Source organism: Ascaphus truei, chromosome 7 (genome assembly GCF_040206685.1).
Source record: "Ascaphus truei isolate aAscTru1 chromosome 7, aAscTru1.hap1, whole genome shotgun sequence".
NCBI classification, from domain to species: domain Eukaryota; kingdom Metazoa; phylum Chordata; class Amphibia; order Anura; family Ascaphidae; genus Ascaphus; species Ascaphus truei.
This window is the reverse complement of record NC_134489.1, coordinates 11,347,416-11,373,112: the sequence shown is the minus strand read 5'-3', so window position 1 is coordinate 11,373,112 and position 25,697 is coordinate 11,347,416. Positions and strand designations below refer to the sequence as shown.

General features: G+C 46.5%; 1 protein-coding gene across 1 annotated transcript; it reads right to left on the bottom strand.

The window, feature by feature from the left end:
• Positions 1–4,480: 4,480 nt before the first annotated feature.
• YIF1B (Yip1 interacting factor homolog B, membrane trafficking protein) lies at positions 4,481–20,844 on the bottom strand. The gene is made up of 8 exons (XM_075607004.1): positions 20,688–20,844; positions 16,048–16,274; positions 13,929–14,033; positions 12,897–12,975; positions 11,593–11,650; positions 10,754–10,909; positions 10,176–10,269; positions 4,481–6,462 (listed from the first exon to the last, which is right to left on the bottom strand). The coding sequence occupies exons 1-8, from the start codon at positions 20,713–20,715 to the stop codon at positions 6,307–6,309; spliced, it is 903 nt and encodes a 300-aa protein (XP_075463119.1). The 5' UTR covers positions 20,716–20,844; the 3' UTR covers positions 4,481–6,306.
• Positions 20,845–25,697: the final 4,853 nt, after the last annotated feature.

Below are 25,697 nucleotides of genomic sequence, written 5' to 3'. Positions count from 1 at the left end.
CACACACAGTGAGACACACGCACACACAGTGAGACACACGCACACACACACACAGTGAGACATGCACACACACACACACACAGTGAGACACACGCACACAGTGAGACACACACAGTGAGACACACACACACACAGTGAGACACACGCACACACACACACACACACACACACACACACACACACACACACACACACACACACACACACACACACACACACACACACACACACACACAGTGACACACATACAGTGACACACACACATACTGTGACACAAATACACACACATACTGTGACACACATACACACACATACATACACACACATACTGTGACACACACACACATACTGCGACACACACACATACTGTGACACACACAAAGTGACACATACACACAGTGACACACACACACACACACACTGAGACACGCACACAAACACACTGTGAGACACGCACACACACACACTGTGAGACACATGTCCTCGGGCACCAACAACAACTGCAGTGAGGATGCCACAGCCTCGCCCCCCCACCGGGGGACACCAGCCCCCTCCGTCCATTCTCCGAGCTCCCACCGGTCCAGAAGGTGCCTCTCTCCAATCCGGGCGCTCCGCCCGGTCAGTCCCGGGCGTGGGGGGCAGAGCATGCAGCGCATGGCGCACCGGAGCATGCGTGAGCCGGCGTCGGGAGGACAGTGAGCCGCCCGAGGAGCGGGAGCAGCCGCAGCGTGCGTGCACCGCCAGGCCGCTGGACGGCTCGGAGCACACGTGCAACACGCAGGTGACAGGGGTCACCGGGGAAAGGGAGGGGGGACCGACACAGGGGGCAGTGGGGGGGAGTGACACCCGGGGGCAGGGGGGGCAATATCCGGGGGGGTGATACCCGGGGGCAGGGGGACTCAGCGGGAGACAGAACAGGAGGGAGCGGGAGAAGTAGAGTGGCCAGGCGGTGGTGCGAGGAGGAGGAGGGCCGGTCGAGGCCACAGAAGCAAGCCAATGAGAGGGGGGCGGGCCACGGAGCAATCTGATTGGCCAGAGGCTGAGTGACAGACCAATCAAATTGCCCCTAGACACAGGGAAGACACAGGGACATACAACGGTTTAAATTTATATTTATATATATATATATATATATATATATATACAAAAATAGAAACAAAGTATCCCACGTAAAGCACTCTCGTGTAATAAACTTGTTATACGTGTTTACACCAGAGTGCTTTACGTGGGATACTTTGTTTCTATTTTTGTTTTCATATATGCTTTATCCCCAGCACCGTCAGTATCCTAGTGTTATTATTTCTTTATAGGCAATTCTACTGATTTTGGTTTCTTTATATTTAGTCTGTTGCAGGCTTGCTTCTGTATTGTTCATATGCTTAGTGCTTAGATTACAGAAAAAGGAATACAAGAAGTTACAATAAATACAAACCAGTTTCTTAAAATAACAGAATAAAACATAAAACATCAATCCGTATACAGTAAGCTACCATATGTCATAGGTCTTCCCCCAGAGAGGTCACTGGCGTAGAAATATAAGAATACACGTGTTTGATCCCAAACACACCTCTGTTGAATTCTCTTTACATAACTCCAGGGCAAGAACTACATTCCATTTTTCTCCCATTGAAAACCACATAAGCCCACCCCTGCCGTAAACCAGCTGCTAGGTGACTGTTTCACGACTTGGAAAACCCCCTGCTCGAAAACGACGTTTCAAATCCTGACTCAATATATAAACACTCATAACTTCATTTCCCCAATACTTAAGACAGGCTCAACCTTCACAGCTGCGTCCGTGCTCCACACACACACGTTTGCGACAGCCTAACATCTCTTTTCACAGGAGAAACAGTTATCTGTCCTTGGCACCTCTTATCCATGTAGTGTGTGGCACGATTTGATGTCTTATTGCCACCATGCCACGTATGTACCTGCTAGTATGCAGAATAGATGATATTCTCATTTTTAATAAAGATCTCCAACTGATCGAAGACCTGTTTCTCACCTCTCTCTGGGATGCACAAGTGATCATTCAAGAATGTTTAGTGTTCTTTGAGACTGACAGCCTAGTATTTGGCTATGGTTTATAGCCTTCTAAACCAGGGGAGCGCAAACTTTTGCTGCTGCGCCCCCCTGTCTTCCCTGTCTCAAAGCTCGCGCTCCCTTCCCTACCCGAGAGCTGCGTCAAATGACGCTGCGGGGTCATGTGACGTCACGTTGCGATGGTGACGCATCACAGAGCGTCTGAATCTGGGTAAGTATAGAGTTGCAGAGGCCTCTGCAACCGCCCGCCCCCCCCTGCAGGGCACACCCCCCACTTTGTGCACCCTTGTTTTAAACGACACAGCACTTTTAGTGAGCCCTCAGTGGTAACCCCTCCAATTAAGCCCTCTTTGAAGATCGGCACAGACCCAGGAAGGGTCTTGGCCTGTCATAAACCCAATTTAAAGACAAACAGTAACTACATTAACCCCTGAAGCACCAAATATGGTTTCAAATATTGAATATCTCATGATACTATCATGACAGGGGCTATTAGTGTGCGGCTACCAGAGGAGCTTAGTGTGTAGTGCACCTGCCAGAGGAGCGGGTACTGGGCCCCCGAGACACGTGTCCCGGCTCTCCCCCATCAGTGGCCCTATATGTACATACACTTGCCATTACCAGCACACTACGGAGGCCTGGGAGAGGAGCTGCTGTGTGAGCTCTGCAGCACCACCTAATGGCTAGAATCTGCACTGAGTAGCACATAACCCTGCTCTCCTCCCTGCAACCGGCCCAATTATTCAAAATCGGACCAGCCCAGGTGGTCAGTTGCTCACCTGCTCCTCCCAGGCCAGCCCACCCCTGCGGGCCGCACCTCACACGGGCCACTAACCTCCCTCCCCACACAAAATCCTTACTCTTTCGCGCTTTCTCCCCAAACAGGTTAGCTGCTTATCTGGAGAGGCTGTTGTCGCTCCGCTGTGCCCGGCCAAGAGACGAGTCCCAGCCTCCACGTAGCACAGGAAGTGCCACCTGAGCAGCCAGTAGAGGGTTTTCCCCTGGGGCTGAGAAACACTAACGTAGCCATTATATCATGAAGTCTAGCAGTCCAGGGGCCACATGACAGTGGCTAAAATCATGGGTTGTAAGCTAGTTTTTCTAGGGGTGTCCATGTTCTCGGCTCACTTGCCTGCCCTGGCCCCAAGGTATTTATTTTAAATCCAATGCTCCGCTCAGCAGATACAAGCATTTGCAATAGGAAGTGTCCTGGAGACTTTACGCTCTCCCCCCAGAGCCCAGCGCAGTCTAAATGTCACCGTGGCAACGTCAGCAGCAAGATATGAAGATAATCATGATTTGCTCTCATAGGGTTTCTTCCACCTAGGACCAAAGCGAGCGAACAGCAGTGGCGTGTTTAGTGGCATAAAGATGGTGACAGTCAATTGGATATAAAGAAGGCAAGGCTTACACTTCTTCGAAGTGCTGTGGGCACCAGACTTAACTATTGTCACAAGTTTGTTGCAGTTGAATCCGAGCAGCATATTGTTTGTATATTGGAGTCCCGCTATATCTATATTTTATAATCACACACAAATACGCAGACACGCATAAGCACCTCGTAGTCTCGGGGGATTATTTTAGATCTGCCGAAGCAGCCGGGAAATGTGAGATTTTGTCTGAAAAAAGACCCGATCGGCCAAGGTGGCGGATTTAGAATAAGCCCCTTGCTAGAAACTCTACAGAATACGCGAGCCTGGACGCCCACTTTTATTAGACAGTTTTGTAAACACAGCAAAGTATTTTGAAGTAATGAAACTTTTAATGTCTCCGCTGTAACCAAATGCTTTGAAGGGATTGTACAATCTCTACCTGATCTCTTGTGATGAGTCTATAAACGGTTAATTACGTACGCGCAGGTGTGTCTGTTGACAAAGGCAATTTTCACCTTTGTTATGTTAATGACGATGGAATAACTAATTTAAAGAGTTTAAGGGGAAGAACATTAACAGATGAGGTGAGAATTAAAACACACACCCCCCTCCCCCCCAAATTGAAGCAAAACGAACATTTCTTTAAGACAATCTCATGGATATGAATTACATAGAACGAACATGACATTCTCTGTACAAAACACATTTCCCATTACTAGAAAACAATTTTTTTTCCTTTTCTGCTGCTAACACTTATTCCTAATTTAATAGTGTGTGTGTGTGTGTGTGTGTGTGTGTGTATCTATCAGAATAAAAACCTCAACAGCTGGATGCTGGATAGGGGCGCGATACTGAAGGGAGAGAGGATTTGGGGGTGCTAAATGGAAAATATTGTGTTCACCAAAAAGTTGTATGATAAGTAATGTGACTGTTTTGTTTGATTGTAAGAAAACAGATACAAAAATGGTTGTTTCCCCCCCCTTTTTAATTTTTGTATCCTTCCCATTTTTGTGAAAATCAATAAAAATATAAAAGTTCAAAAAATAAATAAAATCAACAGCTAGTGTGGAAAAAAAAAATACATTTTTAATTTACATTTGGGTTTTAGAACAAAAGGTTTAACAAGGGGAATCGTCCCCACACACACAGCAAAACATTCTCATGCAACAAGTTATACTGTTTAACACACGGGGGCGCAATCTTTTCCCCGTGCCCCCCCTGCCTGCTTTCCCCCTCTCCTCGCTCCCCCCCCCCCTTAACCTTGATTCAGATGTCCTGGCGTCATGGCAACGTGACGTCATTTGACGCGGCGTTGCCATGGTGATGCGTCACCAGGAACGCCTAAATCAAGGTAAGGGTTACAGAGGTCCTGCAGCTCCCCAGGCATTCATTTAAATGCCTTCGGGAAACGTGTGCAGGGCCTCTGTAAACCCCCCCCCCTCCCCTTCCCCGCAGCAAATCTCACGCCCCCAACTTTGCGCACCGCTGGTTTAACCCATTCATTGCCAAAGGGGTCTGCAAGACATTGCATCCAGCAGTTCTTGTACTGAAGGAGTAATTGTGCTTACAATCCAAAACGAGGTCTTCTTTCAATGAACAAGTACAATAAAGGCCAGATAATAAGGGGTGCGGCTATGAAAGGGACCAGGATTTGCAGGGTCTGGGATTTCAATTGCACGGCACAGTCTTGCAGGAGTCTGGCAGGGAAGAGGTTAAGTCAAACTTCTCGTAAAGGGTCGGCCTTATTTTCCGAAAGAGTTCAAAAAAAGAAGAGGCGCCTAGTCTACATCCCCTTACTAAGTGACCCCACTTGCTTGACAAACCCACCCTTCAGAGAAATGCAATTTGCAATCCTTTTACAGAGAAAAAAAAAAGGCCAGATCTTTGCTTTAGCGTGGTTAGATTAATTTAAGAAAGTAGACCATGCGCAAAACATATATTTTTTTTTTGCCGGCTAGGTTGGGATCGTATCTCATTCTCACTATCGGTTCTAGAATATTCTCACTTCTCCGCAGACGGTGCATTGCAATGAGATATATATTACTGAAGGCCCGGCGTGCAGGCAGCGCAGACGTGCAAACACGATGGAACCGGTGCATTTGTGCGGCCGTTTCAGGTAAGAATGAAGTGAACCAATGGCAGCGACGTGGGTTAACCCCTTCTCTGCATTGCAAGCCTTTTAGACAGCGATGTGGTTAACAGGCTTTAACAAAGGAATGGAAGCAGGCACACGGTCTTTCTAAAGGTGCAGTTTATTGTCACCACAGGTCCAACGTTTCTGCACCTTTAGTAAGACCGTGTGCCTGCTTCCATTCCTTTGCTCGAGTACCTCTGGGATGTCTGGACCTCCCTGGATACAGCGCACCGGCAGATAAGTACCCCCCTCCAGCACCTACCAGCGGTGTGCATGTGCTTCTACATATGACTGTTAACAGGCTTTAACACAGAAAAGAGTCTCATATGTGCCTGCACTTCAACAGCAGCAATCCTGCCTCCCGGAGCCTTTTTTTACTTACAGGGTTGGAATGTGGGGGTCCTTCGGAGATGAACCACGCTACTTTCAGCTCCAAGGAACCCCACACGCCCGAGATACGACGTACAGGATCGCTGCTGAAAGTGATCGCTAAGGTAGGAGTATACACGGCAGATACAAACAGCCGGTAGCGGATGGGGGGGGGGTTACTACAGCGATGCTCAACTCAAGGCCTCAAGTTTTCAGGCTACCCCTGCTTCAGCACACGTGGTGCAGTCTTCGAAGCTGGGATATCCTGAAAAGCGGACCTGTTGGCAGCCCTTGGAGTGGAGAACCCCTGGGTTACAGGCGGTGACCCCTCGCCTCCCCCCCTTAACATCGGACGCAGTGGGTGGCAGCAGTCACTGGCTGGCATCATCGCACCAGATGGTAGGTGAGCCAGTACATGAAGATGGGCTGCACTGCGGCGATGGCCATGGTAAGGTACATGCGCAGCTGGTTCCGGGCGCCACGCACCAGCACGCCCTCCGCGGCCGCCTCCGACAGGATCTTTAACCGCAGGGTACGGACCTGGGGAGGACAGAAAGAAAATGCACAGATTGTTATTTTATCAGTGAAAGAGATGTGCTGTCGCTGGGGGTGGAAAGGAAGCTGTGTGACGATGCCGAGCAGTGTGTAAAAGGCGTTAGTCGTCATAATCCTGGTGAAGTGTATATTTGTCAGGATTACTTTTAATGGACCACCAAGATTGTTCTTCATAGATCTAATACACGCCTACAGAGCTTTCTACACCTCGCCCGTCTCTCTTCCACGCCTACAGAGCTTTCTACACCTCGCCCTGTCTCTTCCACGCCTACAGAGCTTCCTACACCTCGCCCGTCTCTCTTCCACGTGTACAGAGCTTTCTACACCTCGCCCGTCTCTCTTCCCCGTGTACAGAGCTTTCTACACCTCGCCCTGTCTCTCTTCCACGCGTACAGAGCTTCCTACACCTCGCCCGTCTCTCTTCCACGCGTACAGAGCTTCCTACACCTCGCCCGTCTCTCTCCCCGTGTACAGAGCTTTCTACACCTCGCCCCGTCTCTCTTCCACGCCTACAGAGCTTTCTACACCTCGCCCGTCTCTCTTCCACGTGTACAGAGCTTTCTACACCTCGCCCCGTCTCTCTTCCACGTGTACAGAGCTTTCTACACCTCGCCCTGTCTCTCTTCCACGCCTACAGAGCTTTCTACACCTCGCCCGTCTCTCTTCCCCGTGTACAGAGCTTTCTACACCTCGCCCCGTCTCTTCCACGTGTACAGAGCTTCCTACACCTCGCCCGTCTCTCTTCCACGCGTACAGAGCTTTCTACACCTCGCCCGTCTCTCTTCCACGCGTACAGAGCTTCCTACACCTCGCCCGTCTCTCTCCCCGTGTACAGAGCTATCTACACCTCGCCCCGTCTCTTCCACGTGTACAGAGCTTCCTACACCTCGCCCGTCTCTCTTCCACGCGTACAGAGCTTTCTACACCTCGCCCGTCTCTCTTCCACGCGTACAGAGCTTCCTACACCTCGCCCGTCTCTCTCCCCGTGTACAGAGCTATCTACACCTCGCCCGTCTCTCTTCCCGTGTACAGAGCTTTCTATACCTCGCCCGTCTCTCTTCCACGCGTACAGAGCTTTCTACACCTCGCCCGTCTCTCTCCCCGTGTACAGAGCTTCCTACACCTCGCCCCGTCTCTCTCCCCGTGTACAGAGCTTTCTACACCTCGCCCGTCTCTCTTCCACGCGTACAGAGCTTTCTACACCTCGCCCATCTCTCTCCCCGTGTACAGAGCTTTCTACACCTCGCCCCGTCTCTCTTCCACGCGTACAGAGCTATCTACACCTCGCCCCGTCTCTTCCACATGTACAGAGCTTTCTACACCTCGCCCGTCTCTCTTCCACATGTACAGAGCTTTCTACACCTCGCCCCGTCTCTTACACATGTACAGAGCTTCCTACACCTCGCCCGTCTCTCTTCCACGTGTACAGAGCTTTCTACACCTCGCCCGTCTCTTCCACTTGTACAGAGCTTCCTACACCTCGCCCGTCTCTCTCCCCGTGTACAGAGCTTCCTACACCTCGCCCCGTCTCTCCCCATGTACAGAGCTTCCTACACCTCGCCCCGTCTCTCTCCCTGTGTACAGAGCTTCCTACACCTCGCCCCGTCTCTCTCCCCGTGTACAGAGCTTCCTACACCTCGCCCCGTCTCTCTCCCCGTGTACAGAGCTTCCTACACCTCGCCCCGTCTCTCTCCCCGTGTACAGAGCTTCCTACACCTCGCCCCGTCTCTCTCCCCGTGTACAGAGCTTCCTACACCTCGCCGTCTCTCTCCCCGTGTACAGAGCTTCCTACACCTCGCCCGTCTCTCTCCCCGTGTACAGAGCTTCCTACCCATCGCCCTGTCTCTCTTTCAGGCGGGACCTGTGAGGTTTGGAAAGTTATGAGCACTATAATTTCATCTACGAAGAATACTGTTGCTGCTCATATACAAGGCCCTCTCGGGCACTGAAAGTGGCGTTAACTCGACTCGCACAGCAGTATAAGACACGGGAAATGTATCAAAAATGGTGCAATTTGAGCTCCGAAAGCAGAGCAAATATGCCCTCTGCGTCATGTGGGAGCAGCACCAGCTGTATAAATGAGATCTTGCTTCCAACATTCAGCGCAGATCTTTTTGGAGCAAAGGTCAACGACCCCTAAACCTGACACAATGGGTTTGGCGCAAAGAGAAAAAAATTCCCCAGAGGTAATGTGACGGTAGGGGTAAATGTAACCCCATGTAATCAAGGTCAAGCCCTGGATTACCCTACCTGTCAGTAACACAGTTGTATTAGGTTATGTGTTTGCATATCTACGTACTATGGCTTAGCCCCATTCCAGCACCTCAGGGACCAGAAGGAGGAATGTTGCAAAAACCGTCTGTGATGCACCGATGCAGTCAACAATGACACAAGTTGCACGGGTTTGGGGCAGCGCGCGGGTTTGGGGGCAGTGTGTGGGTTTGGGGCAGTGCGCGGGTTTGCGACACTGGATACATATCCCCTATAATGTTCTAATCTGATGACACACGAGCAGAAAACATTGCTGCCATTTCCCAAAATACTTTGGCCAACTGAGCCCCACAGGATGCTGCCGATATAATCACATTACCTGCACAGGTATTACAATACATTAAAAAAAAGACAGGAAACACGGGGCGGGTTCCATTTTGGATGGGCTACTTAACCTCTTCACTGCTACAGGGACCAGACAACTCAATGTGTTGCAGGTAGCGCTGCCAGGTGTCCGGTTTTCACCCGGACAGGCCGGTAATTCCGATGCCTGGCCGGTATAAAATCGGAGGTAATATCGGACACCTATGTGTCCGGTATTACCATTTTTGCGGCGGCGGAGGGCAGCTCAAGCGCGAGGGCGGAGGGCTGGCAGCGCGAGCGCAGGGCAGGGCTGGCAGCGCGACGGCAGGCGCGGCTGGAAGTGCTTGCCTGATACCGAGACTGGGGCGGACGGTGATTGTCTGTGCAGCCTGTCCCTGATTGGAGGAACGGACAGCAAATCAGAGGACAGCGGGGGCGGAGCCCACACCCCGGCGGCCCAAAGAAGTCTGCGTCCTTCCTGGAAATAAGGTAAGGACATAATTTGGGGGGCCAGGATGAGGTGATGGGGGGCCAGGATGTGGGGGTATTTTGTATATGTATAGGGGAGGCGTAGGGGTCCAGTATTTTTGGACAAGCCACCTGGCAACCCTAGCTGCGGCACTCGCAGGCAGTGAAAGGGTTAAAGCAGCAATGCAGGTTATATATATATATTTTTAATAACAGGATTGAAGAGGAGATCTCTGGAGCGGTCTTCATTTCAGCTCTGGGGACCCCCTGCTTCCTGAGATACTTACCTCCGTAGGGAGGGCCCGTATCTATGCAGCCAGGGAACTGTGTGGCTAACAAAATGGCAGCGTTTAAATGTCCTGTGGGCCAATAGGAAGCCGTGACGTCACCCGGTGTGGCTTCCTATTGGCCCACGTGACCTGGACATTTAAACTCCGCAGGAGATACCGGCACCTTCCTACGGAGGTCTGTATCTCTGGAAGCAGGGGGTTCCCGGAGCGAAAATTCATGGGGTTCAGCTCGAGACTCCCTGCTTCAATCCTGCAGTAAAAAACAAATAAAACCTTTATTGCTGCGTTAGAAAGCCATGTTCTTCAGTGGGATTGTAGAATGGGGGAGTGAAATGGCAAAGTTAATATTCCCCGCGCTGCACTCACCATGAAAACCACGATTGAAATACAGCACCAGCTGAGAACTACGTAATAACAGGTCTTCCCGAACAGCAGCCCGGACAGTACACCGCCAATCATCCTGCACAGAACACAGAGGCGCCACAGATACAGATACAGTGGGCATATGGATAGAACTAGGATTTTGCAGCCTGCATCTATGTGTCCATTTATTGAGGTACTTTGCCCCGTGTTGGTCAGCATGTGATTTGGCAACATTTCAACAGGAAGAGTTACAGGCAGGAGGTATATGGAGCGCTTATATGGCGCAATAGGAGGCATTATAGGGTGTGGTTAAATGGAGCAATAGGAGGCGTTATATGGAATAATAGGAGGAGTTAAAGGGAGCAGTTATTAGGCGCAATAGGAGGAGTTACAGGGAGCGATAAGGAGCAATTAGGGATTCAAGAGACTTCATATGGGGCAACAGTGGTATTTAGGGAGGAGTTATAGGAAGCAGGAAATCTTAAAGCGTATATATATATCTATATAAATGTGCATACAATGTGTTCCTGGAATGGTCGTTGTGAATGAACGTTTAACAGCCCATCCTCCTTTGTACTCACCCTACGTATTTGTAGCCAGCGAAAGCTATTAGATCCACAGTGGTCAGATCGGTATTTACAGTCACCAGATACAGGCTGAGGAGAATGGCAAAGACTTCCACAATGAGCCAGGCCAGAGCTGAGCTAGCCTGCATGCCGAGGATCTCCGGGGAGAAGCTGAGAACGAGAACCGTGAGGCACACGAGTTCAGGCGAAAGGTATTCTGTAACCAGGGCTCTCAAACTCCTGTTTAGAACATAGCAACAGATCTGTTTGTGATACTTTGTTGCCAAAGGGAATAGCTCAAAACAGTGTGTCAGATCCTGTTTCAAAAGAGGAAGTGGGTGTGACTTTCTAAATGGCCAATGGTTGCTGTAGCAACCAAAAGGATCAGCTTTTAAAAAAAAAAAAGAAGAAGATTCTTAAAAATGTCAATAGGAGATTAAAAAAAAATGCAGACAGTATTATCCAATACTACAGAACAAAATGTAAAAAACCAACAAAAAACAAACAGGATTTTTCATGTTTTTCTGCTTTAAAACAGGAACCATTGAAGCTCAATAAACACACACACAGAGACACACACACACAGAGACAGACACACACACATACACACATACACAGAGACAGACACACACACATACACAGAGACAGACACACACACATACACAGAGACAGACACACACACATACACAGAGACAGACACACACACACACACAGAGACAGACACACACACACACACACACAGACACACACACACACAGAGACAGACACACACACACACACACAGAGACAGACACACACACACACACAGAGACAGACACACACACACACACACACACACAGAGACAGACACACACCTGTTCTGGGTTCCTAGTGCCAAACCAGCCACCAGAATATACGTGATGAAGGCCATGGCTAGAACGAGAAATAGATACAGGAAATCAGTAACGGTTCAGGAGGCACACACCTAATCCCCTTTATAACAGTATAAACAGAGCAGGGGCAAAACATATACACACACATTCTATTTAGTGACAGGAACACAAGGCTATATTCACCAAGTATTCTTCTGATGGAAGACCCCTCCCATTCCAGTCAATGGGCTCTAAGGTGACTTGCAGCAGAAGCCCGCTTAGTAATATGGGCCTTAGTCTGGTAATAGGGATGCTTGTACAATTAAAGATAATGTGATCCACATGTTGCTCAAGTGTCTAGTTTAACCCCTCTGCAAGAAAATGGGTTAGAAGCATGAAATAAGAATTGCTTTACCAACAACAGTTTTTGGAGGGAGAGGGGCTGACATTGAGGGCGTTGACATTCCCAGGATTCTCTATTTGGGGTCAGATGGAAAAATGTGGTCATACCCCATATTTAGAGTAGAGAGAAAAAAGGAAGTGACGCGGCGATCACAGCTCCTCCAATCAGCCACACGCATTAGAAAAAATAAAAAAACTTTATTGATTATGCAACGTGAACATCAGAAACAGAACACTGACGCGTTTCGTCCAGGTACAGACTTTATCAACTCTTTGATAAAGTCCGTACCCGGACGAAACGCGTCAGTGTTCTGTTTCTGATGTTCACGTTGCATAATCAATAAAGTTTTTTTATTTTTTCTAATGCGTGTGGCTGATTGGAGGAGCTGTGATCGCCGCGTCACTTCCTTTTTTCTCTCTACTCTGCTTCCTACACACGGCTGGAGCACGCCGACATCACCACGCAGCTGGAAACCGTGCTGCTTCACCATCAGCTATACAGGCAGATCACGCAGCTATCCGTGAGTACTGACCGCTGATTTCTTCATCGCGGGACACAGGGTGCAGGTGAGGTATATAATCGGAATTTATGGACTTACCTTTGGGCATTTCCCTGGACGTGCCCAAATGTACTTCTACCGTAATTGCCCCCCACCCTGCATTAGTCCGCACACGGATGAAGGTTCTCTAATTATTTATATGTGATGATGTGATGTCTTCCTCCCACACTACTATGAATTGACATATCAACAGCCTTGGTTTTAGTAGCCCCAGGTATACAAGGGGGTCATTCCCCAATACTTTTTTATACCCCATATTTAGTTAGGATGCAGCATATTAAGTTTGAGAGAGAGGAGCAGGGAGGCCAGAATTCTGCTTTACAAACCTCTCGTCATGGAACACACCTGGAATGTACAGGTCTGGCGCGTTGATATCAAACCTCGGGGCTACAGGAGTGTCCTGCTGGTACCTCACCTCCCAGTCCTGAAATACAGAAACGAACTGGTGAGGGGTATATCAGGGTATAACAAGGTGGGGCTGCTCCCTGCATACACAGCGTGGCACGTTTATTGAACTGTAGTTTTCTTAGGCTACGATTACACCAGGAGCTGCTCGGCGGCAGCGTGATGAGGTGACGTCCCCACTGCGATCCAACAAAGCGGCAAGTTGAACAGCAGGCAGGAGGCAGCCGGAGGAGACAGGGAGGCGTGGCCGTGAGCGGTTCGTCCTCATTGGCTGAACCGCTCACGTGACGTGGCTGTCGCCTGCCAAGAACAAATTCTGACGTCTGCTCTCCAGCCTGCCGCCCCGCAGTTCCAGCCTGCCGCCCCGCAGTTCCAGCCTGCCGCCCCGCAGTTCCAGCCTGCCGCCCCGCAGTTCCAGCCTGCCGCCCCGCAGTTCCAGCCTGCCGCCCCGCAGTTCCAGCCTGCCGCCCCGCAGTTCCAGGCGGTGCGCACGTCGCTTGGGATATGTTTACCTTAATAGGATTTCTGCATTTTGCTTTTGAGCCGCGCAACACCGCCGGCAGTTTTTGGTATAATCACGGCTTTATACTCATGGACTTTACAAATACTGCATTTCTATGTATTGCTGCATGCAGCAGGCACACACAAAAAAGGTGCCACTCCCTACAATATGCCCGATTTTAGATCTTAAAAAAAAAAAAAAAAAAACACACAAGTAGGGGGAAGGCCCCATTAAGAGCGAACACTCTCTAAACACTCCCCAAAACACGTAGGGTTTCACATGATCACGTTGACGCTACTTGGAGTCGCACTTCTGTATTACCCATTGTATATGCGTTTAGATCTTATTTTATACTAATAGAATCTCTTTCCTGCTCTCTGTACCCGACGGGTTTAAAATCTTATGTCCTGTACCCAGAGTTAACATTGCCAGGCGAAACCTAAACCGGGACCAAGGCGAACAAACCTTACCTGGTGCATGTAGGGAAATACGAGTAGACCAATCTTTTTCCCAACGTAAACTGTGTCAACTGCAAAATAATACTTCAGCTTGGTCATTGGGATGAACCTATTGATCTGAAAGGGACACAAGGATACAGGTTTGTAGCCTCTGATCCTGACACAATGGATCACTAATCACTTATTCGTATATAGATAAGTATTGCAATTCAGTGCTGGAGATTCCGTGCGATCACCGCGTTTGTTTTCTCTTAACTCCTTTTAGTCTCCCAAAACCGCAGGCTCAGGCGTCCATGTGTCAAGGCCATTTGGAAGCAACGTTTCCGTTAACGGAGTAATTCTCATCCAGTGTCTTAGCGCTGATGTATCAAGGAGCTTTGCTGACGTTTTGCCCCTGTGCATGTCAGCTTGTGCTAAGGGGAGTGTCAATAGCAAGAGTCACAGGGAGTCACCAAAGGACTTGCACGGAGCCATCGGAGGAGTTGTAGGGAACAATTACACGGAGCCATCGGAGGAGTTGTAGGGAACAATTACACGGAGCCATCGGAGGAGTTGTAGGGAACAATTACACGGAGCCATCGGAGGAGTTGTAGGGAACAATTACACGGAGCCATCGGAGGAGTTGTAGGGAACAATTACACGGAGCCATCGGAGGAGTTGTAGGGAACAATTACACGGAGCCATCGGAGGAGTTGTAAGGAACAATTACACGGAGCCATCGGAGGAGTTGTAGGGAACAATTACACGGAGCCATCGGAGGAGTTGTAGGGAACAATTACACGGAGCCAACAGAGGAGTTGTAGGGAACAATTACACGGAGCCATCGGAGGAGTTGTAGGGAACAATTACACGGAGCCATCGGAGGAGTTGTAGGGAACAATTACACGGAGCCATCGGAGGAGTTGTAGGGAACAATTACACGGAGCCATCGGAGGAGTTGTAAGGAGCCGTTATAAAGGAGCAATACGTTTCTGTACATCATTTTGTCTCAGTCCAAAGACTGGGGCCCTTATTCTATAAAGTGGCTAGCGCAGACCCGGGACTATCGCTCGGAAGTCTCACTGACTTCAACAGAGCTTTCTGTGCATTGGTGCGATCGCACTTTAGAGAATAAGGCCCATGGCCAGGACCCCTTCCAACCTGACAAGCTCGGTACTAGCGATGGAGTTGCCAGCAGATATTGGTGCAATCTGTTCTTGGACTTCTTAAAAAGACAGTGGAATAATTAGTAGCAACATAGCGGGTAGACCACGGCCCTCGAACCGTCCAGTCCCACTAATGGCATCGCAAGAAGCAATATTCCACGGGGAAACTCACGTATAGTAAAAGACACTATAACATGTATAGTACAGGTTAGAAGTTTACACTGTTATTCGTTTATTGCATTGTAGCAATTATTAAATATCAGGCGCTCCTGAGTGTTACACAAACACCTTCCACCTAGGGGTCAGGAATCACTCCAAATGGCCGCTCAATGTTAATTAAGGCAGCTTCCTCTGCCCTTTTCAGACAACACTAACCCATTTACGGGACTAGGAAATATCCTAAATTACTCTGCACAATATCTAGCAATCTCCACTATATAGTCTACAGGCTCTGATACGCCATACAGGTGGCGATTATCCTGCCGATTCTTAATCCAAGTCTAAGTTACAACAATTGGGTTGAAGAAATAGGTATAGACAGCTCATCCTCAAATGACATGTTCTCTGCGACCGCAACTCTTTTTAATAGAGTCCAAAGGAGCACTGAATAAAAAGGTATATATTGTTTTGACATTTACTTTCATATACATTATCACGCCATTAAAAGCGGGGGCTAGGTTATATTCATATAATCTACAGAATCACAGAACTTAGACACCAATGGGTGTACACTATGGGAGTTTCCCAATAGATGTAACCTCTGATTATTACAATAGAAACAGTTTGGATCGCATGCAATTGGGGTCTTTGATCCCATCCCTCTTTGGATAGAACGCTTCTTTTAGTGCTACAATTAATTATACCCAAAATAACATCATACTTTTTCTTGGCCCTATACACTTAAATCTCTCCAGAGAAGTGGAGCAGACCCAGAAGACAGGCACTGAAGTATCAGCAGTAAGGAGTTGTATGGGCAGGTGACTCACGTTCATATCCACCATCTCCTTGCCCTGGCTGGCTAGGCTGGAACCGTATGACATAGCCATGTGAGACATGGGGTCTGAGAGGAAGACTTGCGCGGGTATACCCAGGCTGGGGGAGGCATGGTTGGTGTATTCCCCACCGTGGGCCGCGGGCCCAGCGCTGGTGTCGTCAAAGAGCTGGTGGGGGTCAGACATGTTGGGGTTGGGGCCTCGTGGGCGCCTTTTAGAAGCTAAAGCAGAGGGACAAAGAGGAGACATGATAAGAATAGGGCTCAGGATAGAGATATATGAAAACATACAGTAGGCACACCAGTATATTACATTTATTTATAATTGTATCAAATGTTTTACCAGGAATTACAGGCTAAAGCGGTAAAATTCCAGGCATTACTGAAATCCCTGCTCTCTGATTGGTTAAAATTCCGGGCATTATTCATTCAGTAATGCCCGGAATTTTTGGCAGCTTGCCAAGTGTTTATTTCTAGCCAATCAGCTTTTCCTTTGTCAGAAAAGCTCTGAGACAAGGTAGATGATTGGTCACGAGATAGGTCGGCTCCTTGTGACCTTGGGCAAGTCACTTTATCTCCCTGTGCCTTGGGCACCAAAAACAGATTGTAAGCTCTATGGGACAGGAACCTGTGCCTGCAAAATGTCTCTGTAAAGCGCTACGTAAAACTAGCAGCGCTATACAAGGACATGCTGTTATTATTATCAGGAGGCAGGAACACCACAGACAGGGGATTGGTCAGGAAGCAGCAGCCAGGCCGTGACTTCTCCCCCTCCCTCCGTGCACAGAGCTCAGCGCCGTACACAGTTGAGTTGAGGGAGAGAGTGTGTTTGTAGCTGCAAGGTAAGGTCTGGGACACGCTGCGCCCGGCGGCGCGGGCGGCCGCGTGAGCGTTCCCCACCAGCAGGGGAATCCTTCTGAGCCGGTCCCAGTCCCCTCTCGCTGCACGGCTCACTAAGCGCTGTGACGCAGAGTTTGTTTGTAGCTGCAGTGTGTGTGTGTGTGTGTGTGTGTGTGTGTAGCTGCAGAGTTTGTGTGTGTATGTGTGTCTGCGGCTGCAGAGTTTGTGTGTATAGAGCTGTAGTGTGTGGTGCTGTTGTGTTTAAAAAAGGCTGGGGCCATAGAGGGGTGAGCAGTTTGGAGCCGCACTGACGCTGAGGCTCGCCTGCTGAAATCTGCGCGATTTCATGCCCATGCAGGCGAGCCAGCGGGCGCGATCGGAGGCGGGGGGAGACTGAGGGAGGCGGGGCAGTGACGTCGCTGGGCCAATCGCCCGCGACGCACCAACGTCAACATCATGGCGCCGTGACGTTGACGCTGCTCCGCGCTGATTGGATGTTTTCAGCCGACAGCGCTCTGAAAAATAGCTTGGCTGTCGGCTGAAAAATCCAGCGCCTCAGCACGCCTGCGGACGCTCGCGTGAGCCCCCTCTCAAGGCATCCTCATTGAGTATGCAGGGGCTCAGCGCGGAGCGTCCGCACGGCTCAGCGCGGCCTGTCCTTCTATGGACTCGGCCGTGTGTGTGTAGCAGCAGCGTTTGGATGTAGCTACAGAGTTTGTGCAGTTTGTGTGTTGTGTGTGTAGCTGGTGTGTGTGTGTGCGTGTATATATACAGAGGGGGTGGCAGTGTGTGGATATAGATAGCTGCAATGTAAGTGTATACAGGCATACCCCGCTAAACGGACCGTCACTTTACGGGCATATTTACAATAGCACCATTCCCCTGTGTCCGTACGCTCGCTTCGCAAGAATGGACACTTATTCAGCCCTACAGACCGCCGTATTGTGTGACGCGCTGATTCCCCTCGCCCAATTGGAAAACGGCAGCTCGCGCATGCTCCTGTGAAAGAACCACTTCTACCCAAGTGAGAAAAGGTAGTGCTTCACTTTAAGTACATCTTCGCTTTACATACATGCTCTGGACCCATTGCATACGTTAATGCGGGGTATGCCTGTGTTACATAGTTACATACATGCTCTGGACCCATTGCGTACGTTAATGCGGGGTATGCCTGTGTTACATAGTTACATACATGCTCTGGACCCATTGCGTACGTTAATGCGGGGTATGCCTGTGTTACATAGTTACATACATGCTCTGGACCCATTGCGTACGTTAATGCGGGGTATGCCTGTATAGGAGGTGCTTTAATGTATTTACCATTTTATTTTAATTAAAAATTTTTATATAACTATACAAAAAAAGTGTCTTATTTATGAAAAAAGCCAACATTTAGGCTATAATAGTAATAATCCCCTTAGAACAGGGCATTATTGGCAAGTAATACCCTGTTCTGAGGGGATTATTACTTAAGTAATACATTGAGTTACCTCTTGTTTTCAAGTATGTTGGCATGTAACAGCAAGTGCACGCTTCATAATAGCAATATCAAGTTATACATTACTCAAACAAAGGTTTAGAAGAAAAAGACGCAGCACATCGCAGATAAGTGGGCAAAAAAGGTTTATATGGCAGAAGACAAAAACCCCAGAAGAAAACCTTTTTTTCCCTTACTTACCTGTGATGTGCTGCCTCTTATTATAATGGAGAAGGGCTACAGGTGTAGAACAGTAAGCTCACTGAAAGCTTTCCAGTAACACAAGTCTGCAGATAGTTCCTGGAAGATCCAGACAAACGCCGACCTCTTGCTTAACTCCTGTACAAGTCTACTAGTCCCCTGTATATGTTCCCTTTAAACTGGGCCCACTTGAAATGCAATGCTAACCCCCTAGCCATGCTATCTGCAGATTTATATTCCTAAACATGCACATGATCATCAATTAAACAGCTTCATTATATTACAGACAGGACATTTGTCTGACTATTTAATGTAGCATCACAAACCTAACATACCAAATTAAAGAATAGACATTTCAGGAATGGACTCTGTTTTGATCAGAGGGACTCAAGTGAATCAAATGATCAGACCAAATAAAGAGTATAGCATACAGCAAATGAAAATAATCACTTGTGAGCAAATGTACACACACACCTTAAATAAGGGAGCAAATCTTTGTACAGGAACTATGTTATATTTAACATTCAAATGTAAAGAGATTACGCCCTTCGGGCTGAAGCGGCCTGCAGTATAGGAACAGCTGCTCAGATGACAACCCAAACGCTCAAGAAATAGAAAAATAAGGTGTGCAGATGTCCTACCGGAGAGGCGGCTCTCACACAGGGCTGAGGGTAATGGAGAGTTTCACTGATATCACAGAGTGCCACATCAGCTTGTTAGTCAGGCTCTGCAGCTTTCTTACACATTAACCCTCTCCCTGCCCCTCTGCAACTGAAGGACTTCACAAAATCACCAGCAGATAAGGACCATGTAGCCCAGCCCACTCTCCTACCTACTGTGAAGCTTGACACCCCATTAGATCTCTGGGGTTTTGTCCTGTTAACCCCCCCACTCCTGCTGGGAGGCTGTTCCATGCACCCATGACGCTTGCAGTGAAGGACTTCATGTTTCTCTTTAGCCTCCCACCCTCCAGCTTCAGAGCAGGACCTTTTGTTCTATTCCTCTTTCTATGGAAAATGCTTCCATCCTGTACCTTATTGATACCCTTCATGTATGAGAAATTCTCTATCATATCCCCCTCTCTTGTGAAAAATATATATACACACACACACACACACACACACACACACACACACACACACACACACACACACACACACACACGTATTTAGATTTATTTTACAAGCCCACTGTGTATTATGTTCATTTCAATATTCACATTAAATACATCTAAAGACAACTCACAATTTGTAATGACTGACCCAGTGATCTGTATATTAAACCCAATTTCTTCTTATTTACATTCACTCCTATAAAATGATTACACATTAGTATTAGAATTAATCAGACACTTATTAAAAGTCTGTTTAGTTTCTACATTATTTGTAATATCAATGACAACTGGATTTATTTTTATTAAATTGCTTTAGTAACTGGAAACTCTCAGTAACGAGAGTTAAAACCCCTTATATAATGATACGATAATCAGAATTGTAGTGTATTACTAAAACTGCACTATAAATTAATAACATTAGCAAAGCAACATTAAAATCACATTAGGGATCCATTGAATTATGTATTGATAAATCCCATTAGCTAACAGCATTAACATGCACTTATGGAATTAGAAAGAAGTCACATCACTGATCAATGTATTGATACATCCCATATGAGATACAACTAAATAAAATACCATTATATAGATTTTTTTTTTTTTTTTTTAACAATGAGCAATTAATCCAATATTCCATTATTAATGCCATTAAAATCCCATTCAGGGATACATCACAAATTAGTGATAAATAGCATTATAATTAAATTATTAATAACCAATTAATTAGCAGTAAATATTAGTTAAACCCTATAAAATTAGCAACAAATATCTTTTAACATCCTATTAATAGTAATCCCATGAAAATTCCATTATATAGAGAGAAATCCCCTTATCAATCAATCCCATTAATCAGCCCTTGTAGCTGCAGATAGATCCCACGTCAAAGGCCAGCTCTCATTAATTAGCGCCTCTCCCTCCTGTAATCACGTGGACAGTATTTAGTCTGCGTGTCTTCCCATTAACCCTCCCTCCCCCGTGTGACGCCTGACCGCTTCACACTCACTGGGTCTGAAGCTGCTATCTCGGCTCATCTCTACGGTCTGGTGACGTGTCGCCCCCCGTAACGCCTTTTCGCGCTCCGGTGACGCCGGATGATGACGACGGGGCAAGGTGAGAGGGTATCTGTGACGTCACCTTCAGGGGATGACCAATCGGAATGCTGGTAACGTTTGCCCGCTAGCAGCCTGGTGTCGCTGTTGATAAAGATTGTTGTAAGAGGTAAAAAAAAAAAAAACATTACAGCATAGCAGTTTGTGATGTGGCAGGGGGTGAAGGAGGCTGGGCTATAGTGACGTCATGGAAAGGTGGGGCTCTAGTGAGGAATACACCACGTGGTCCCAGCTGGTGGGCGGAGCTTCAACGACATGACTCAACTAGGCTACAGCTGAGGGCTGTATCTGTATCTGTAGCATAGAGCAAGAAATATAGAGCGACATTATTTATTTAGCTAAAATTGTCATTATTTATGGAGCTACAATCGTATATACAAAAAATATCAATGACAGGAGCATTTTAGTAACCATTATATACCTATATTATTATACAGCTGCAACTAATATCATCTATCATTGGGGAGGCCTTCATCCAGCAGTGGGGAGGCCTTCACCCAGCAGTGGGGAGGCCTTCGTCCAGCAGTGGGGAGGTCTTCGTCCAGCAGTGGGGGAGGCCTTCGTCCAGCAGTGGGGGAGGCCTTCGTCCAGCAGTGGGGGAGGCCTTCGTCCAGCAGTGGGGGAGGCCTTCGTCCAGCAGTGGGGAGGCCTTCGTCCAGCAGTGGGGGAGGCCTTCGTCCAGCAGTGGGGAGGCCTTCGTCCAGTAGTGGGGAGGCCTTCGTCCAGCAGTGGGGAGGCCTTCGTCCAGCAGTGGGGAGGTCTTTCACCCAGCAGTGGGGGAGACCTTCGTCCAGCAGTGGGGGAGGCCTTCGTCCAGCAGTGGGGGAGGCCTTCGTCCAGCAGTGGGGAGGCCTTCATCCAGCAGTGGGGGAGGCCTTCACCCAGCAGTGGGGGAGGCCTTCGTCCAGCAGTGGGGGAGGCCTTCGTCCAGCAGTGGGGGAGGCCTTCGTCCAGCAGTGGGGGAGGCCTTCGTCCAGCAGTGGGGGAGGCCTTCGCCCAGCAGTGGGGGAGGCCTTCGTCCAGCAGTGGGGGAGGCCTTCGTCCAGCAGTGGGGGAGGCCTTCGTCCAGCAGTGGGTCGACAAGGGCTGAAGATGAGAGAATATATACATACACATCCATATGTGTATATATGTATATGTGTAGACGTATCGGTACCGTGTTAGCCGAGCATCAAAAATGAATAGAAGATACCGTTCTGTGGCTAACAAAATGCTTTTATTTGTGTATCTCGAAAGCTCGCACAAATAAAAGCATTTTGTTAGCCACAGAATGGTATTGTCTATTCATTTTGAGATATATATATATATATATATATATATATATATATATATATATATATATATAACGTAAATAGCCGTGTTAGTCCAGTTGCGATAGTGCAGAATAAATGAGTACCTCAGTATTAGGTGATAACTTTTTTTTTTATTTGGACTAACAATTGATATCATAGGACATGCTTTCGAGAGTTCTCTCTTCCTCAGGTCAGCAATACTGATTTGCAAAGGAATCTATGGCTACAGCAGTGTAAGGGAGAGCAGGAAAAAAACCAGATGTACTGTAGATAAGGTGGGGTGAAAAGGTGTTTGAAGCCAAGGAAGGGTGACAAGGAACAGAACTACAGTACATTGTGGTTTTTTTTTGGTTTTTTTCCTGCTCTCCCTTACACTGTTTTAGTTATGGATTCCTTTGCAAATCCGTATTGCAGACCTGAGGAAGAGAGAACTCTCAATCTTGTCCTATAACATAAATTGTTAGTCCAAATAAAAAAGGTATCACCTAATACTGAACTCATTTATTCTGAGTTTCTGTGTGTGTAGCGTGTTAGCTGAGCTTAATAATCAAAAACGAATTAACGATACCGTTCAGTGGCTAAAGAAATACAGCACGGGGGGAGGGATAGGTTTCAGTCACAGATAACATTCCAAGATGCACTGTTTTTAAGTGAAACTTTTTCTGCTTTATTCAATTGTAACACCGCCAGATGAAGAGAACAGTGTATCTCAAAAGCTTGCACAAATAAAAGCATTTTGTTAGCCACAGAATGTTAACACACACACACACATACACACACTTTTTTTCAGGGGGAATGCGGTGGAACGCAGTTCCTGTACTTTTTTTTTTTTTTCCCCCATAGACCACGTTTTACAATTTATAACATTGTGATCTTAAAAAAAAAACCACATTTTTATGTTTTTAGAAAACAATTACAGTGTAATAATTATTATTTACCAAAATAACAAAATTCAAAAATATTTTTTAAACGTGTATATTATAGTGTATATCCAAGAATAATTTCCCAGTTTCCTCACCTTTTTTTTTTCTCTCTCTAGAAAAAAGCGTGTATATACCATCCCTGCGTTGTTTTTTCACATTAAATACATACTGTACATGGTTACATATTCAAATATACATCTCCATAGTTACAGCTATACATATGTATTTGATATCACAAAAGTATTGTGTATAAAACAATATATATAACATGTATGTATATATTAGTGCTTACCACTATTAATTCATCTGTTTTTCATAGTTCACACAGTATCATTTCACTAAAAGTTAGTAATGTACATATCATTATTTTTGTACTTAGCTGAAAAAACATGTTATAAATGAAGATCTGCTCAAAAATATGTTACGTTACACATATTGGGTTCAGTCTAAATTAATTCAGTTTACAGATTATAATACAGAACAGAGGTAAGAACAGCAAATATGTATCGGGGAAGGGAATATTTTAAAGAAGAGACCTGTGAGGGTTGGAAAGCTCTGTACATGTGAAGAAGAGACCTGTGAGGTTTGGAAAGCTCTGTACATGTGAAGAAGAGACCTGTGAGGTTTGGACAGCTCTGTACATGTGAAGAAGAGACCTGTGAGGTTTTACTATATGAAGTTTCTGGTTGACCCTTAAAAAAAATAAGTTGCGTAATTCAGTTCCTTTAAGTTTCCCCATTAAAAGCGCTTTGCATGTTTTCATTTTATTAGGGTCTTAATTACCCTGAGAGTTCTATGCCCTATAGATTTTCAGAGTCTCGCTGATTTGGGGTCAGCCTCACTGATTTTTAGCAACAGACCTCAGTGTTTTGCTGATCAAACCAAGCACTTGTCCACTAAAACATTTTTTTTTCTAGGGGTTCCAGAGCCCCCTAATCCGATGGATTTAGTTTTTTGAGTTTTGTGAAATTGGTTGAAACCTCTTTCTGGATCATAAAACCCGTATGTGGCTCTGTAGGGGATTATGTAGGGGCTCTGTTATGGGGTTATATCTGCCACCCTAAATATAAAAACCCAGGACTGGAGGGATAGCTGAGTGTTAATTACCATACTTCATAAAAGATATCTCCACTTGTGATATCATTGCTGATTTAATGAGTAACTCATGAGGGAGTGAAGGGCTGTAAGGTTCAGTGTCAGGGGGCAAATGCCTGATCCCAAATGTAACCTTGGCAAAGCAATACAAAATGGGGAAATAAAATGCACTAAAAGTGGATTTTCTCTGCAGTCTGGGATGATTGAGGTAAGCTTATACTATATATTTATGATGTTTACAGAGTAGGTAAAAAAATAAGTCAGGATTTGTTATTTTAAATCTCCTTTTCACTGCTTCACATCTTAATATCTACTGAAATAATTATTTTAAAGAAGTCTGTCCAAACAGAGTTTTTGTGTTGCTAGTTTAAAATATGTATTCTATATTTAAACATGTGTATATCTACATATATATATATATATATATATATATATATATATATATATATAAAAAAAGATATTTTATAATGTATTATATAACATATATTCTATACATTATACATTTTTTATATATTTTTTTTAAATGGCATGCACCACACTGTATCTAGTTACAGTACATATACACATTTAATTATATATATATTATATATATATATATATATTTATATATATATATATACACACATACACACACACATACGTATCTTTTATACATTGTGTATATATTTAAGTGTGCATATGTATAGATATTATATATTGTATAATGTATTATATAACATATTCTATACATTTTAATGTGTGTATGTGTGTGTCACACACAAAGACACACAAAGTTGGGCTAAATGTTTCCCCCTCCTGTGCCGTGCCGGTATTTTGGATCACCTAACGTGACCCTTCTAACTTGGTTACCCCCCTCTACCTTGCACCACCTAGTGTGTGCGGCCATCTTGATATATATGACATTGTGTATGATATATATATATATATATATCACTCGCTGCCTCTGAAGTGGGTGAGTAGGGGTGCCAGGTGGCTTCTCCAAAAATACTGGACACAGTGGTGAAAGGTGCAACGTGCTAGAGAAGCGCTCACGAAACACACGCCTCTCTTCTCCATGCTGTTTCCGCATCTTCTTGGCCCCACCCGCAGCCCCCCAAGCCGGTGTCCAGAGAGGTAACACCGGACACATACATGTCCAGTACGACCTTATTTTTTACTGGACACTGTCCAAATACAGGACAGTCCAGTTCAATACCGGACACTTGGCAACCCGGTTCAAATCCCAGTGCCAGCTCTCCTTGTGACTTTGGGCAAAGTCCCTTTATGTCCCGGTGTCTCAGACACCAGAATTAGAGTGTAAGCTCTAAGGGCAGGGACTGTGTGTTTGCAACATTCTGTGTACAGCACAGTGGACACTGTCTGCATTATATAGGCAATACAGAAATGAAATGTATATAACATTTTAAGTAGTCGATTTCAGTTACGTTAAGGTCCTTTGCTGCCAGAGGGGCTAGCAAACACAATGCATTGTATGTCTCTTTCTAGCTCTCAGTGAACCTGTCTCAATGTGGATGTCTCCTTCACTGCTGCTCGCCTGTCTCTCCATTATTCTCTCTCCTCCCCCTATTTCTTGCTTATTATACCAGTTTGACTG